This window comes from Macaca nemestrina, chromosome 5, assembly GCF_043159975.1.
Source record: "Macaca nemestrina isolate mMacNem1 chromosome 5, mMacNem.hap1, whole genome shotgun sequence".
Lineage (NCBI taxonomy): Eukaryota > Metazoa > Chordata > Mammalia > Primates > Cercopithecidae > Macaca > Macaca nemestrina.
In genome coordinates this window covers 3,599,115-3,613,885 of record NC_092129.1, presented here as the reverse complement: position 1 = coordinate 3,613,885, position 14,771 = coordinate 3,599,115, and the positions used below count along the sequence as shown (strand labels likewise).

General features: G+C 44.3%; 1 protein-coding gene across 19 annotated transcripts in view; it reads left to right on the top strand.

Annotated features, from left to right (window-relative positions):
* Positions 1–9,815, top strand: part of LOC105487581 (afadin, adherens junction formation factor) — a 142,446-nt gene extending 132,631 nt beyond the window's left edge. For 8 of the 19 annotated variants that reach the window (XM_071096175.1, XM_071096176.1, XM_071096174.1 and 5 more), the window contains 4 exons: positions 318–452; positions 3,629–4,142; positions 7,006–7,090; positions 7,675–9,815. In XM_071096175.1, coding sequence (XP_070952276.1) covers positions 318–452; positions 3,629–4,142; positions 7,006–7,090; positions 7,675–7,828 — 888 coding nt within the window. In that variant the 3' untranslated portion in view covers positions 7,829–9,815. The remainder of the gene's footprint in view (positions 1–317; positions 453–3,628; positions 4,143–7,005; positions 7,091–7,674) is intronic. The other 11 variants (XM_071096185.1, XM_071096184.1, XM_071096189.1 and 8 more) reach the window with 4 other exon arrangements.
* The last annotated feature ends 4,956 nt before the right edge of the window (positions 9,816–14,771 follow it).

The window sequence follows — 14,771 nt, the reverse complement described above, 5'->3', positions numbered from 1 at the left end:
CTAATATTGTTCCAGTAAAAGAATTGTGCTTGTTGAATGTGTGAATGTAGATGATGAATTCCATCTTATAGCCATGATTAATGGAGGAATAACTCTGGGATTTGTGACAACAGTTTTTAGGTAATTTATTTTAAAATTGTAGAGCTAAAAAAATGTAAAAAGTTTTATCTTCCAACAGTGATTTTAACCTGGTATTTTGTATTTAACTTTCTGTGTGTGTGTATGTGTATATGTGTGTCTACTTGTCTTAATGTGTGCATTTTATGTCTTGTGCTGGTGGAGTTTGTGGAGGGAGATTAATGTCAGCCTGTTGTTAGTTGCAGGACGAGGAGCGGAGGCGGCAGCAGCAGTTAGAAGAGATGCGCAAGCGGGAAGCGGAAGACCGAGCGAGGCAAGAGGAAGAGCGCCGGCGGCAGGAGGAGGAGCGAACAAAACGAGACGCTGAAGAAAAGGTTATGGTCCTCTAAGGGCAGCTAGAATTTTACCAAGTTAGCCTGAACGTAATCGATTGGCTGGGGCAGAGCGGGCTGGAAGTTCTGTGTGTCTTAAGAAGCACAAGGCAGAGCAGGGCCTGGCTCCCCCAGCTTTGTGATTGGACCAGCAACTTTACCCCGTCTGGCCCACCTACCTCTCTTCTGGACTGTCTCCAGATCCCTTTATCTGCCAAGTTTTGTCTCCCTCAAACTTCTGAACTCTTGGGTGTGTGTAGCAGTGAGCCTCTTTGCAAAGGGTTCGTTTCCTCGGGCACTCATCTTTACTGGACATGGCCCAGCTTGTCATTGTGAAGGTGACATTTGTTCAGTGATTGCTTAAATGGCATGTGGACCGTGGGAAGCAGTAGAAGCATAGTAAGACAGTTGGCTGCCATTCAACATTTCAAATAGATGGTTTACTCAAATCACTCACTGCTGGTTGATGGTAAAGAGAGCAGATGGCTTAGAAAACATGATACAGGAAAATTTAGTATGTAATCCAGTAAATATTCTGAGTTACTTATTTTCATTTGTGTGTGTGTGTTTTTAAGTCAAGTAACCCTTTTAATTGAATTTTAAAATGACAGCGAATTTTGACATTCTGAGAAATGGGGATTTTGAGATGTTTCTCTCCATATCTCCCTTCGTCCTGTGTGTGGCCAATGCCCTCTGGATGAAGAGGCTGTAGCCATTGAGCTCCCTGTGGGGGCCTGTTTCATCCCGAGGGGACTGCGTGTTGCTCTGTGTGGTTTGAGAGAAGCTGCTCTTCTCTGTTACTTCCCTTCTGTGAAGGTAGAAGCTTTCAGTGTTACAACTTCTGATGGCGGAAAATTTAGTTTTTATTAATAATTCCTTCTTCGATAGTCTAGTGAACTATATTAATAGAACAGTGTACTGTTCACAGAAAAGAACTTGTAGGGAGTTTTTTGTAGTGATATGATCTATTAGGATATAGAGCAATCTAAGAGTAAGCTTGATAGACATGATGTGACTTCACTTAAATGGAGTAGAGTGAATAAGGACACTCACCTGTGTTGAAATTGGTGATTTCTGCATTTCGTAGACCTTTGCCCTCTAAGTTTATTATCATATTATCTGTTGACTCTGAATAGCGTTTGAAGTCCTTTCAAAGAGTTTGAGCTTTCAGGATTAGGTTCCCCTATGAGTCTTTCACTTGTGTAATGGTAAGTCAACATTGATGATCTTTCTAAGGAAATCAGATTTCCAAAATGCTGAGCCGCTTGATGTCTGAGTGTTGGCGGTGTTTGCTGCTGCTTTGCTGTTCCGTGAAAGCAGCCCTGGCTGCTTGGAGGGCTGTATTTTTCCAGGTCAGTGCCAACGTGGCTGTCCCAGGCCCTGCACAGTGCCCATTGTTACAGCTGGGCCCAGTCCTGGCCACGCTGGAGCCTCGACGGGGGCAGCTGGGTTGTCACAGCAGCACAGAGCACATGCAGAGAGGACCAGGCCATGTTTTTCCTATGTTGAGAAACTCTTGGGTTATTTAATTTTTCCAATGTGTTTTCATAACTCATGATTATGTCAAATACACTTGTGTTAGTAACCGCTTCTATAATTAAGTGGTCACTGTAAAAAGAAGGCGAATAACCTATTTTTATATCAGAATGTCCAAAACTCATGGGTTTGCTTTGTTATAGAAAAATGTGCCATTCATTTGTTGGGTAGAATAAAGTCGTCTTGTAATTGTATCTGCTCTTGGTATAACTAAAAGAGGATGTTTTGATTTCTCCCTAAAATGTTATCAAGCAACTGTTCTTCATGTTAATACCAAGATTCTTGATAGTTCCATTTAAAAGCCACAGGAAGTCATTCTGGTTTATTCCTCACTCCAAGGGAACACTTACTCTGTGTGGACAAGAAAATGAGAGTCTCCCTTCAGGATTCCTAAACATAGAGCAAGAAGATTCAATGAGAAATTGGGCTCAGGGCAGTAATTGGGCTGGCATTTATTCTTAAGAGTTTTCTCCCTCAAAAGGTGGAGTGATACTGCATATTCACTCGTGTGTGTGTGTGTGTGTGTGTGTGTGTGTGGCTCTAGAGGGAGTAGGGAGAAAATACAGCATGAAATTGAAAATAGGACTAACAACTTTTCACTGAATGCCAGCAAGGTCTCTCAAATTGTTTTCTTTGGTTGAACGAATTTAAAATTCATTGTACTTCATTTCACAGCATTAAACATTTACTCGAGGCAGTTTATTCTGTTTGCTCTTTCATCCCCCTTCTTATTTACTTTTTTCTTGTGCTCTAAAACTTTTGTCAATCTTTAACAAAACTGTGCTGTTACCTTTTTTTAATGTTAAAATAATTTTAACACTGTCAACTGTAGTTTGTGCAGATGTATGTGAGAAAAACATGTACAGTATGTGTCAAAATATATTTGAATCTCTTGTTGCTGTTGCTGTTAATTCCTGGCTCTCTAATTTTCTGTCTGTCAGGGAGTTCATTAAGATTTGAAATATAAGTTGAGAACTATGGAAAGCATATTTGTTAGATTGTTACTTTGGGAGAATGAGTGTTTTTTGGGTTTTTTTTTTTTTTTTCATTTCTGGTTTCCTGTTGATCTCCTTCCTAGTAACCGGAAGTAGACAGGGTGGTTCAGTCACGTCCTCCTTGTCCAGGAAGGACTGCTCCTCTGCATTCATGGGGGCTCAGTGAAAAAGAACGCAAGTTTGCCTTTCGGAAAGTGCTGGCTATAGAAAGCCAGTCACAGCCTATTTTTAGTTTTGCGTTATCTTTAAACACTGCAGTAACAGGTAAGTTCATATCCTGCCAAAATCAGAAGAGGAGAGAGAGAAGGAAGTAACAGGAGCATGGAGGAGGGAAAGAAGGAAAGCAGAGGAGAATTCAGTCCACTGGGATAATGGAGAGGCATAAGTGACTGGGAAGCAGGAGGCTGAGAATTAATCCATTCCGTGCTTTTGAGCAGTTTTCTGTCAAATAATCCAGAATAGTGTTAATTACTTGTAAGCCTAGGGAGAAGACTCCGGATGGACCTGCTGCTTCTGTTATATAGTAATTGTAACTATTCAACTTTGACGTCAGTGTGATGATGAGGATTGTTCCCTTTGAAGGCCCAGTGGGTCGGCCGTTCCCTTCTGACCTCTGACCTTTGCACTCTTGTCTATTCCCGCCCGCAGAGGCGACAGGAAGAAGGGTATTACAGCCGCCTGGAAGCTGAGAGGCGCAGACAGCACGACGAGGCGGCGCGCAGGTTGCTGGAGCCCGAGGCACCTGGTCTGTGCCGCCCTCCGCTTCCGCGGGACTACGAGCCCCCGTCCCCGTCCCCCGCGCCCGGCGCCCCTCCTCCCCCGCCTCAGCGAAACGCCTCCTACCTCAAAACCCAGGTCCTCTCCCCCGACTCGCTGTTCACTGCCAAGTTTGTTGCATACAATGAGGAGGAGGAGGAGGAGGACTGCAGCCTAGCAGGTCAGGATAAGTACTCCAGCACGAGAATGTCTCATGGGGACCTTCTTCCTGCCCCTCTTAAACCACGGCCACCCCCCTGCCAGCCACGCCCGGCCTCCGATGGCATCTTTCTCTCGAACTCATTCCAGCCATCCCCAGCCAAAGCCAACAGTACTGCTCACAAAAAAGGCCAGCCCCCGCCCCCTCCAAAAAAATCCAGCTCCTACCATCCCAGCCACTGCAAAGGTAGAGGTAAAAGAGTGACAAATCAGCGCTCGTTGTCTTAATGATTGGAACCTCAGCATCTCTCTGCACACTTGCCCTGTAGTATGGTCCATGGCGATCGTACTTGCTTTGGAATTTGGATGTCACATGATCACTGGTCTCAGCATGGTGATCCTCCTCTGCCTCTGATTGTAATGTTCTTTGCTAATACTCTTTGGTAGATATCTTAGTACTCCGATTTCTTTTGCACTTTAAAAAGTTCCATTTCTTTGATCAGCTGACAATCAGTCCTTCTGTGTTGTTCCCAAATCACTTGAAGTACTGTTGGTCTTGGCTTTCATTTTCTATCTCTACAAATGACCTTATATTTGTTTGAACAAGTGCCTTTTCACACATTGTAGTGTCTCTAAAGACAAAGTGTTATAATTACATTTTAAGTTTCCATTATTTAATATTGGTAGAACTTTCTGTTCTGGATTAAGTAGCCTGTGGAATAAATCATGCATTCTCATGGTGGTTTGGTTGGTGTGGCTGGAGCATCTGCTAAGCTGGTTAACTGTTGGCTTCATAATCTCCGTGCAGGCTGCCTCACGCCAGAGTCCAGAGACCCCAGTTACAGTGAAATTCCTCTCATCCCCTTTTCCTCTAACTGGCTTCACTGCTTCCTGTTACTTGCACTCTTAGCACCTAGTAACACCAGCAGCCAGACCTTAGCAGGCGTGCAGCTGACCTTAGGGAAACCCCCTACGCTGACTGTAGAGCAGGACAGTTCTGCAGGGGGCAGGGCCTAGAGGCTGTCACAAGCATGGGTTCAGTAGTCAGTGTTTTCGAGACACCATGTTTAAAATATAGCTGAATTCATAAGGATTCAGATTTCACACTAATCTTGCCTTAAATGGGACTGGAATTCTGGCACTAAATATCTTCAAATACAGGAGTATTACTTTTAATGAGTGTTTGAGAGTCTTCTGAATCCTGTATCATTCTGCATAAACAGTGTATGGGACTCGACAATTCTGAAAGAAGAATAAGACTCAGTGTAACTGTCAGTCTTACTCAAATAACAGATGAATTTTGCCAGAATTCTGTCTTTTTCCCCCCCGGCTCAGAGCTTTGATCTACTTTGAAGGTTTAATATATAATAATATTAGGTTGAGTCACCTTGGAAGCCAGGATTAAATCACTTTATGAAATATCTGTTGTAAATATCTATAATTTAGTACCTTTCAGAGAAATTTATGGAATAATGGTACATTTTGAAGCAGGATGCCATCAGTCTCCTTGTATGGAGTTTTTATAAGCTGAACTTACGATGACAGAAATGTGAGGTTTGGTAGCCAAGTATTATAGTGAGGTGTCACTGCTCACCATCTTGGCTCTCAGTCCTACCACTAACCCTTATTTTACTGCACACGTGAAGTACCACACAGGACCAGGTCATAGCCGACATCTGATTGCTCCGCCTCTTCGAAGACTTCTTCGTAATGTACAGAGCCGTCTGCACCGTGTGCAGAGCGCATTCTGACCTTGTCCTCCTCATTTCACTAGCATGGTCTCATTCCTTGCTCAGCTCTGTTTGTGTCGCGAGCGCTCTGGTAAAGCGTGCTTCTGCAGATGGACTCGGCTTCTTCCCCTGGACAGTGAGAGGAGCAGCATGAAGATGTGAATTGGAATGAGCAATACCAGATTTGAACGTAGCGTTATATGAAAGATTCATTACTAAAGCTTTTTGAAAATGATCTGTGACTTGGAGTATTCATAGAGAGTCAGCTAAAGATATTTGACACTCTTAAGTCTAAAAGTTCTGAAAATTTTGAAGAATTAATTTTACCAGTGGAAAAAGCCAGTATCATTCTTAAAACAAAGCTCAAAAGATACAACGCAATGTTTTTAAAAATAAACAAGATAAAAAATTTGGAATTAAAGTGGGAAAAAAATGTCTCCATGCAGTAATTTATCTAAAGGCCCGCTATAGATTGTCATAAGGTAGAGATGTGTTTCTGTTGAATCTTTTGAGTCTTAGCTGAGGATGGCGTCCTCCACAGTGGTGGTGGGAAACCTGAGTAAAGGTGCAGTGCAAAGAGGCGCCCTTCAAAAGGCAGCTGTGTCCCGTCTGCAGTACGTCAGATAAGTTCTGCACAGCAGGCCCTTTTGTAGAAGAAGAGAAACAAAAATGTATTTTTGTGCAAGTTGTTTGAAAGAGAATTTTAATGTGAAAATATTGTACTACTTTTGTGGCCTGTTTAATCCAATATTCATTGCTGTCAGTGTTTGCTAAATAGTTTGAGCATTTGTTACTCCAGCCTGTATTACACTGTCAGCAGATTTTTCAAGTGTGAATTTTTCTAATGCTACAATTAATAGAAATACATTAACACTGATTTGCTGTATTATGATTTTAACAATATGACATTGATTGTTACTTGGATACACTTAGCGACATTATTACTTGGATACATTTAAAACTTTGTATCTGCATCACATCTTTTGATCCTTAGCAATCCCCTGAAGCCAGTAGGAACAGGGCAAATGTTGCCGATGGATTGATGTTACACTCACCCAGAATGGGTTGATGTTATTACACTCACCCAGAGTTGCTCTGCTGTCCGAGGCACAGCGGGGCCATGGGCAGTATTCCTCTCTAATAATGAAGGGTGTCAGGTCAGTTTTTTAGCACCTTTTGAGAGTAGTAATTGGATTACTCAGGCCACCAACAGAGATGAATTTCAAATTGATGAAATTTTGATACAATATGAAGGGTCTTTTACCTTCCTGCTTAATGGGTAAAGGTATTTTTTTATTCTCTGAGCACTGCATCTTTATCATGAGTAAAGCTTAGAAATAATGAAGTACTTTAACTTGTACTGTTTCTTTCATGGAAAAGGACCAAACTCTTACCCAGGATCTGCCGGAGCAGCTGTTGGAGCCCATGACGCTTACCGGGATGCGAAAGAGAAGCGTTCTAAAAGGTAGGGACAGTTGCGCTAGACAAGGAACTTCATCTGTACCTGATGACCCCTTTCACTCTTCATGGCACTTTTAAATTATATAAACAGACTTCATGGCTTCACTCTGTGCCCTCACCTCGATTTTAGTTAGAAATGCTATTGCCCCAAGTGTTCTTAAAACAGTGAATGTGAACTCACCAGAAAAGGCACCAGTACCGTTCTGTAGCTTCTCACTACTCTGGCGCATTTACAGACGCCTCTCAGGCACGCGTGAGATTCCTTAAAGTGCTGCATGTTAAAACTGTGCCCCTCAGGTTACACTTGTCTCACTGGTAAGAATTGCCTGCTTGCTAAAATCTAACGTACAAGGTTTTTGAGAGTGGACTATGACTGGGGAAAGTTAATGTTGTAGCCAAGAAAACATGGTGCCCTTTTTTTCTAGATGGGTTTAAACACAGTCGTGATTTCAATTGTAGGAGAAGTTACAGCACAATTCAACAAAGAATGAGTCTGAAAATTTTAATTGCCGTCATGCAAACGTATGTAATTGTTGACAGGTGGTTTCTAGTTTGTCCAGTAATCTTTCGTATTGCCCTCTTCTGCAGCCAAGATGCAGATTTACCTGGAAGTTCTGGGGCCCCTGAAAACTTGACATTCAAGGAACGCCAGCGTCTTTTTTCACAAGGTCAAGATGTATCCAATAAAGTGAAAGCCTCTCGTAAATTAACAGAACTGGAGAATGAACTGAACACAAAATGAAAAAGAAATGAGGAGGACACTTTGTATTTACCCCAAAATCTTCTCAGTTGTGGGTTTGTAGGTGCGAGTTTGAAGAGGAAGGAGGAAGGGGGTCATATTTCTAAGTGATTTACAATTTCTAAAATTGTTGGGATTTAGAAATGTTTCAATTCCAAGAAATTTTACTTTACCATGAGCTTGCCGTTTACGTAACTTAAACACTGTCTAGTTTCTTAATTATCTAACTCACATGAGGATAAGTTTTTTGTTGGTTTCTTTTTTGGAGTCCTGAGTTCAAAGGGGACAGAACTAAGGGCAGGAGGAGAGAATGGATGTATCTTCTTTCCCATCTTCCCCCCATCATCGACCGAGGAGCACAAAGAAGTTCTGTTTCTGTTTTTTGTTTTTTTTCAGAAACTTGATTTTAGCCGTCAAGCAGAGAATAGCTTGAACTATTCAGACTGTTGTTGGCACTGTTTAGTAGTGACCACACACTCTTCTACCCAGGAAGGAACATGTGACGACATGCTCCTCCCATGTCCCCTGATTGTGTCTGTTCCCACAATATCCTACTCTGTATCGTGAAACGGCTTAGGCCAAAGCTTCCTGTGCGATGACGCACATCCGAGACTGTTCCACTCATTCCTCGCAAATCTGAGCTCTTCTGATCAATTCTAAATATTTGATTAATTTTAATTCTGAAAGAAAATTCTGAGGATTTAAGCTTAGGGGATTTTATTTTTATAAATACCAGATTATTGTTAGACTTAATAAATCACTGGTAAATTTAAAGATGACAGTTACATTACAAAGTTAACTAAACTTCAGCTGTTCCCAGGCATCTGTAAAAGATGATATCTTGATTGGAGCAATGTTCCTGTGACTGGGAACGACAGAAGAATGGGAGATGAGTAGGAACCCCTCAAGCACAGCTGTCACTCAGACATTTTGAATTTGAAAAAGAAAGAGATTTTCATGTGTATGCCGTCAGGAAAAGGAAGGAATTCAATTACAAGGCATCTGTAACTTAAATATTGTAAGAATAACTCATATGGAAGTTCAAGCTATTTTTATACTGTAATAGAGTTATTTAATTTTAATTTGTTGAATTATTAGTTACCACTGTTATTTCTTCAGCTGTGGATATGTGGCTGATGTTGGGGAGACGGACCTCAGTGTGTTTTATATTGTCTGGTGTTAAGATGATAAATTACTTTGTGATTACAAGCAAATTTTCTATTTGACAAAGCCCTTGGTGGAGTCCAAATGATTTTTCTGTACCATATTGTTCTCTTACACATACGTATGTTAGGAAAATAGGCACACTTTCAAAGAGAAGCATAGGGGCTTTTACTGCCTTCGAAATCACTTTTAATAAGAGTTGTATGATAAATCATTAAAAATGCGAGTGTAAATATTTTTTTATGTCTATCAGGGTTTTTATTTGAAAGTGTGCTCTTACCATTTCCTTGTTTGAGTAAGAGAGTGAAATGGTTCTGAGTGTTTAGGAAGGATTTGCTTGCTTGCGGCAGAGGTTCTAGGAAAAGCAAGCGCCTCCCAAATATCTTGAGAACACTGGCAGCCTTATGGCCACTAAATCCACACTTTCTTTAAAGAGATGCAGATGAATTACTTTTCTGTTAATATATAGAAAAATACACATGAGAACATGCAGATACATGTAAATATCTACATACAGGGATATTCGTTTGCGTGGTTGTGAAACCCATATACAAGTGGATTTGGCCATCTTTGGGCAGTGAGGTCAAATGTGAATATGTGTAAAAGTGCTTTTCAAAAGTGTGCATTACTATGAGAAAACATCAAAACTGCTGTAGTTTTCCATTTCTACTGTATTTCAGTTGCAACCTATTTTTAATAAACTTTGTATGTATTTAAGTGTATTTGCTATTGTTTTGAAAGTGCTGACAAAGTTTATATTTGTAACATCAGCCTTCCTCGCCCGTCTCTTTCCATCTTTCTAGTCTTCATTAAACACTGAGTATGATTTCTGTGTCAGGCAGTGGTTTTCATTTGTGGGGATGTGTCATGTGCCTCGTCACACAGGTGTCTGCGAGTCTCATAAGCCGTTCCACTGCCCGGGCCTTCCTGATTCTTCCTTGATCCAGGCAAGCTCAGGTGGGCATTCAAGCCATTTCTCAGTGACACTGTCTCTTGGTGGCCTCTTTGAAATTCCTAAAATATCCCTAGTAATAAGTAAATGGTGTACATAAGGCATCCTGGCGATATGTGTCTTAGTGCAGGAACCCACTCAGGACAGCCTCGTGTAAAACTGCACAAGCCACATTATGAGGACCTGGGAGCTGCAGGAGGCATGTGCGCGGGACCTTCCATGTGGGCGGGGCTCAGCGCTGCCTCTGCGCCATTGTTCCTCCTGCCTCTGCCTATTTCCAGTGTACCTTTTAATGGCCTATGAGCAGGAGGACGGGACAGGGCAGGGATGGAGAATTTTTAGGGCTTTCATGGGGGGAGAAAGGGATGGGGAGTTGTTGGTTGAAGGATACAAAGTTTCAGATATAGGAGGAACAGGTTTTGAGATCCGTTTGCTGCACAGCAGGATGACTATAGTCCATATACTGTGAAAATGAGGTTCATGAAGGAAGGCGTGTCTTAGGGTTGTAGAAAGTTGTGGAGACCTTTTTGATAGAACGAGATGTTTATGTATTGAAACTACAGTATTCACTTTTACTATATTTTAATGCCTAAAAAGATACTTTAATGTTTGAGAATACAAAAACTTAGGAAGTCTGAGTGTTAATACAGATTCCGTTTTCTTCCCAAGGCCTGTGTTTCTGTTGCTGTCAGTGGAAGTGGTGGTACTGCCCTGCAGTGATCTTCTGTCACACGGACCGGCAAGCACTTGATAATTTTCTGGTGTGCGCCATTGGACACAATTTCCTTTACCCTTTATTGAATGGAAAACTGATTTCAAAGATTTAGTTATATTTAGTAAACATTAAGCAAAATTTAATTTGAATGACTTGCAGGAGGGAAAGGATGTACAAAAAGTGATAGTTTTATTATTTCCAGTATTTCATCCAGTTTATTCCAAAAATCACATAACCTCAAAAGAGACATGACTAGACTTGAGACTGGGAATTGAAGCCAGTTTCTTGTGTAATTCAGCAAGTGTCTATGGGAGCCTACGGGTGCCTCCTCTGCCTCGGTGACTGGTCTCATAGCGCTTACCTGCCCTCCTGAAACCGTGCGACTCTGCCCCCAGGGAGCATCACTCCAAGAGGCAGAAGCACATGTTTCATTTACATGTGCTGATCCATAGTAACTTAACTGTAAAGAAGTGCAGGGGACACCCGGAGGCCTAATAAAGTTCCTGTGGAGACAGTAGGCTGTTTTGAGAAAATGATGCTCTTAAGAAGCCTTGCAGATGGAAGAAGTCTGAGGCAGGCAAGCTAGAGCCTCTGGAAGATCAGGAGAGCCCAGAGCCAGAGCCCCAGGACAGGAGGGTGCAGGCAGGGGCTGGAGAGAGCCAGGGGCCACCTGGTGCTATCCAGTGGTAAAAGAGCATTTTCTAAGACCATGGCAAGAAGTGTGACTTGTCTTCTTCGCGCAGTGCAAAGCCTCTGCAGGGTTTCGAGGAGGGGCTGGGGCCACCCAGGTGACGTCAGTCGCTCTGGTTGCTGGCAGGCGGGGGGAAGGAATGGAAGCCCGGAGCAGGCTTCTGCAGGAGTTGGAGGCTTTGAGGAACTAGATGGTGGTGTGGCCACCCAGATAGGAGAGCGTGGAGGCGTGGGCTGGGGTGGGCCCAGGTAAGCTCTAGAGTTGTTTGCATAGAGAGATGCCAAAGAACAGACTAGGAAAGAGCACAAAACTCAACTTGGCTGTCAAACAGAAATTGGTCACCATGGCTTTCAGATTGAAAACTACCTTCACATGTCTTCAGTGGGTTAGATCTTATTTTTCTCTGTTCTTCTAAATCTTATGTTTTATTCTTTTATAGAGACTACAGACTTAAATGAATGTTAAATTGGAGACAGTGGTTCCAACTTTAACTTGGAACTTTTTAAAATGATTATAAAATATTAATCTAACTCTAAAGAGAGACGTGGGAAACTGTAGGTGAATTGTATGGCTTTAAAAATGTTCACCTTCCTCCTGTCAGTCTTTTTTGTATGAGAATAGATCCCAAAATATAAAAACGGCCTAGCTCAGTTGAGCAAAATACGTACCATGTTCTGAACAGGCGAAGCACAACTAGGGAGTCTCGGGACCTCGGGTTTGTCTGATTTCCATGACTGCCATTACCTAAATATTGGAAAATCACTGACACCGATTCAGAGACTGTCCAGAGCCCTCTTAAGTCTTTGTGGACACAGAGTGGCTTATTTAAATGAAGCAGCCTCTCCTTCCAATGACGTGAGGTGTTTATTTCTCTTTCTTTCTAGTTGTTTTATTATATGTCACCCATTGCAGACTAGGCACCCATAAATATTTATTGGGTAAATTACACAAGAAATCGGCTTCTATTCTCAGTCGGAAGTCTAGTATGTATCTTTTGCGGTTATGTGACTTTTTGGAATAAACTGGATAAAATCATGGAATTAAAAATTCACTTTTTGCATATACTTTCCCTCCTGCAAGTCATCCAGTGTACGTCTTGCTTAGTGTTACTAAATGTAACTTTCTGAAAGTAGCTTTCCATGCAAGAAAGCATGGAGGAGTGCTATCTTCAGTAGAAGGATTGTTCAAAGACAGCTGGTTGCTGCAGTCTACAAATGATTTGATCAGATCTCTCTCAAGAAGAATTCTTGTTGCAAGACAAGGAATTGATGGAATACAAACAAAAATAGGAAATGAAGGAAGAGGAGAGTGCAAAGGCCGACTGGATTGCGAGGGCGTGCACGGGGAGTCTTGGTACCGCAACTAGTTCCATGTATTCAGAAGAGCAAGTGCCTTCCAGGGGGAAGTTGGCTCAGCCTCACATTCTAAGAGGCATTTCTCAGGCAGCACTGGACATGGGCCGCCCTGAATATTCTTTGCTCCTGAGGACACCATTTGCAGGGCTGACTTGTGTACATACACGGGGCCTCTGGCTGTCTCTGGTAGAAGCAAATTTGTCACACCTCTTGGCAGGATTTCCAATGACTTGGGCAGAGCCAGTCATTAAAGTGGTAAAGCAGGTTGTATTCCAGAACTTTGTAATAGGGGGAAGAAAACAGCTCAGTGTAGAGCTGGACTCAACTCTGCATACAGCAAGGCAAGTGGAATCGGCAGCCAAGGAGCAGGTTAGAGGTTGGTGCAAAGAGGGTCACTGAGAGGCCACAGCAGGGCTGGAGGGCACTCGGGCTAAACTGACCCATGGGGAGTCTTGCTAAAGTCGGGGCTGGGGAACCCAGCATCACCTGGGGGATGGCAGGGGACACGGAACTGATCAGATGTTGGACGCAGTCGTGGGGGAGTCTCATGTCGATGCACACTTGAGGCTGAGCTGAAAAAGGGCGTGGAGAAGCCCAGGGTCTGGTCAGGGAGGGCGTCCTTGCCACTGGTGCCAGGAGAAGCGGGTGTCCATGTTCCTAACCAACATGCCGCATGGTTGCCGCGATCACGTCGCATACCGTGTCCTGTCACCTCTGCCGGGCTATGAGCTGGGAAGCTGCGCAAGCCTTTTCGCCACTGTTGTCCTGGCCTGTGTGCATGCCTAGCCAACCGCTGCTGTGTAAATAAGTTTGGAAACCAAGTCAGTGATACGGACGTGATGTATCACAAACACGCTGCAACAAGAGACAAAGCCTCCATCCAGCACTGCCACCGACTCTCCGGGAGCCTTTGGCCACATTCTGTGACACAGGAGGGGCCCAGAGCAGCTCAGTCCCCTCGAGACCTGACACCAGCCCCTCCAGAGACCGTCCGTTTTCTAGGAGTCACGTGAAAAAAGTAGAAGGAAGCATAATAAATTGTGATATATTTTATTTTGCCTAATATATCCCAAGAGCATCATTTCAACATGCAATCTACACATAAAATGCATTCAGATTCTCTACATTCTTTTTCATGTACAGCCTTCAAAATACAGGGTGTATCACACCCATGGGACTTCCCCGACTGCTGTGTGCTAGTGCTGGATTGTGAGTGACCAGAGAAGCCACCACATTAAAATATGGAGGTCATTCCCCCTGCAGTGTGCGGGGAGGAGGAGGCAGTGGGGGCCATTCCTTCTGCAGTGTGCGGGGAGGAGGAGGCAGTGGGGGCCATTCCCCCCGCAGTGTGCGGGGAGGAGGAGGCAGTGGGGGCCATTCCCCCCGCAGTGTGCGGGGAGGAGGAGGCAGTGGGGGCCATTCCCCCCGCAGTGTGCGGGAGGAGGAGGCAGTGGGGGCCATTCCCCCCGCAGTGTGCGGGGAGGAGGAGGCAGTGGGGGCCATTCCCCCCGCAGTGTGCGGGGAGGAGGAGGCAGTGGGGGCCATTCCCCCCGCAGTGTGCGGGGAGGAGGAGGCAGTGGGGCCATTCCCTCTGCAGTGTGCGGGGAGGAGGCAGTGGGGCCATTCCCTCTGCAGTGTGTGGGGAGGAGGCAGTGGGGGCCATTGCCTCTGCAGTGTGCGGGGAGGAGGAGGCAGTGAGGCCATTCCCTCTGCAGTGTGTGGGGAGGAGGAGGCAGTGAGGGCCATTCCCCCCGCAGTGTGCGGGGAGGAGGCAGTGGGGGCCATTGCCTCTGCAGTGTGCGGGGAGGAGGAGGCAGTGAGGCCATTCCCTCTGCAGTGTGTGGGGAGGAGGAGGCAGTGGGGGCCATTCCTTCTGCAGTGTGCGGGGAGGAGGAGGCAGTGGGGCCATTCCCTCTGCAGTGTGTGGGGAGGAGGAGGCAGTGGGGGCCATTCCTTCTGCAGTGTGCGGGGAGGAGGAGGCAGTGAGGGCCATTCCCCCCGCAGTGTGCGGGAGGAGGAGGCAGTGGGGCCATTCCCTCTGCAGTGTGCGGGGAGGAGGAAGCAGGAAG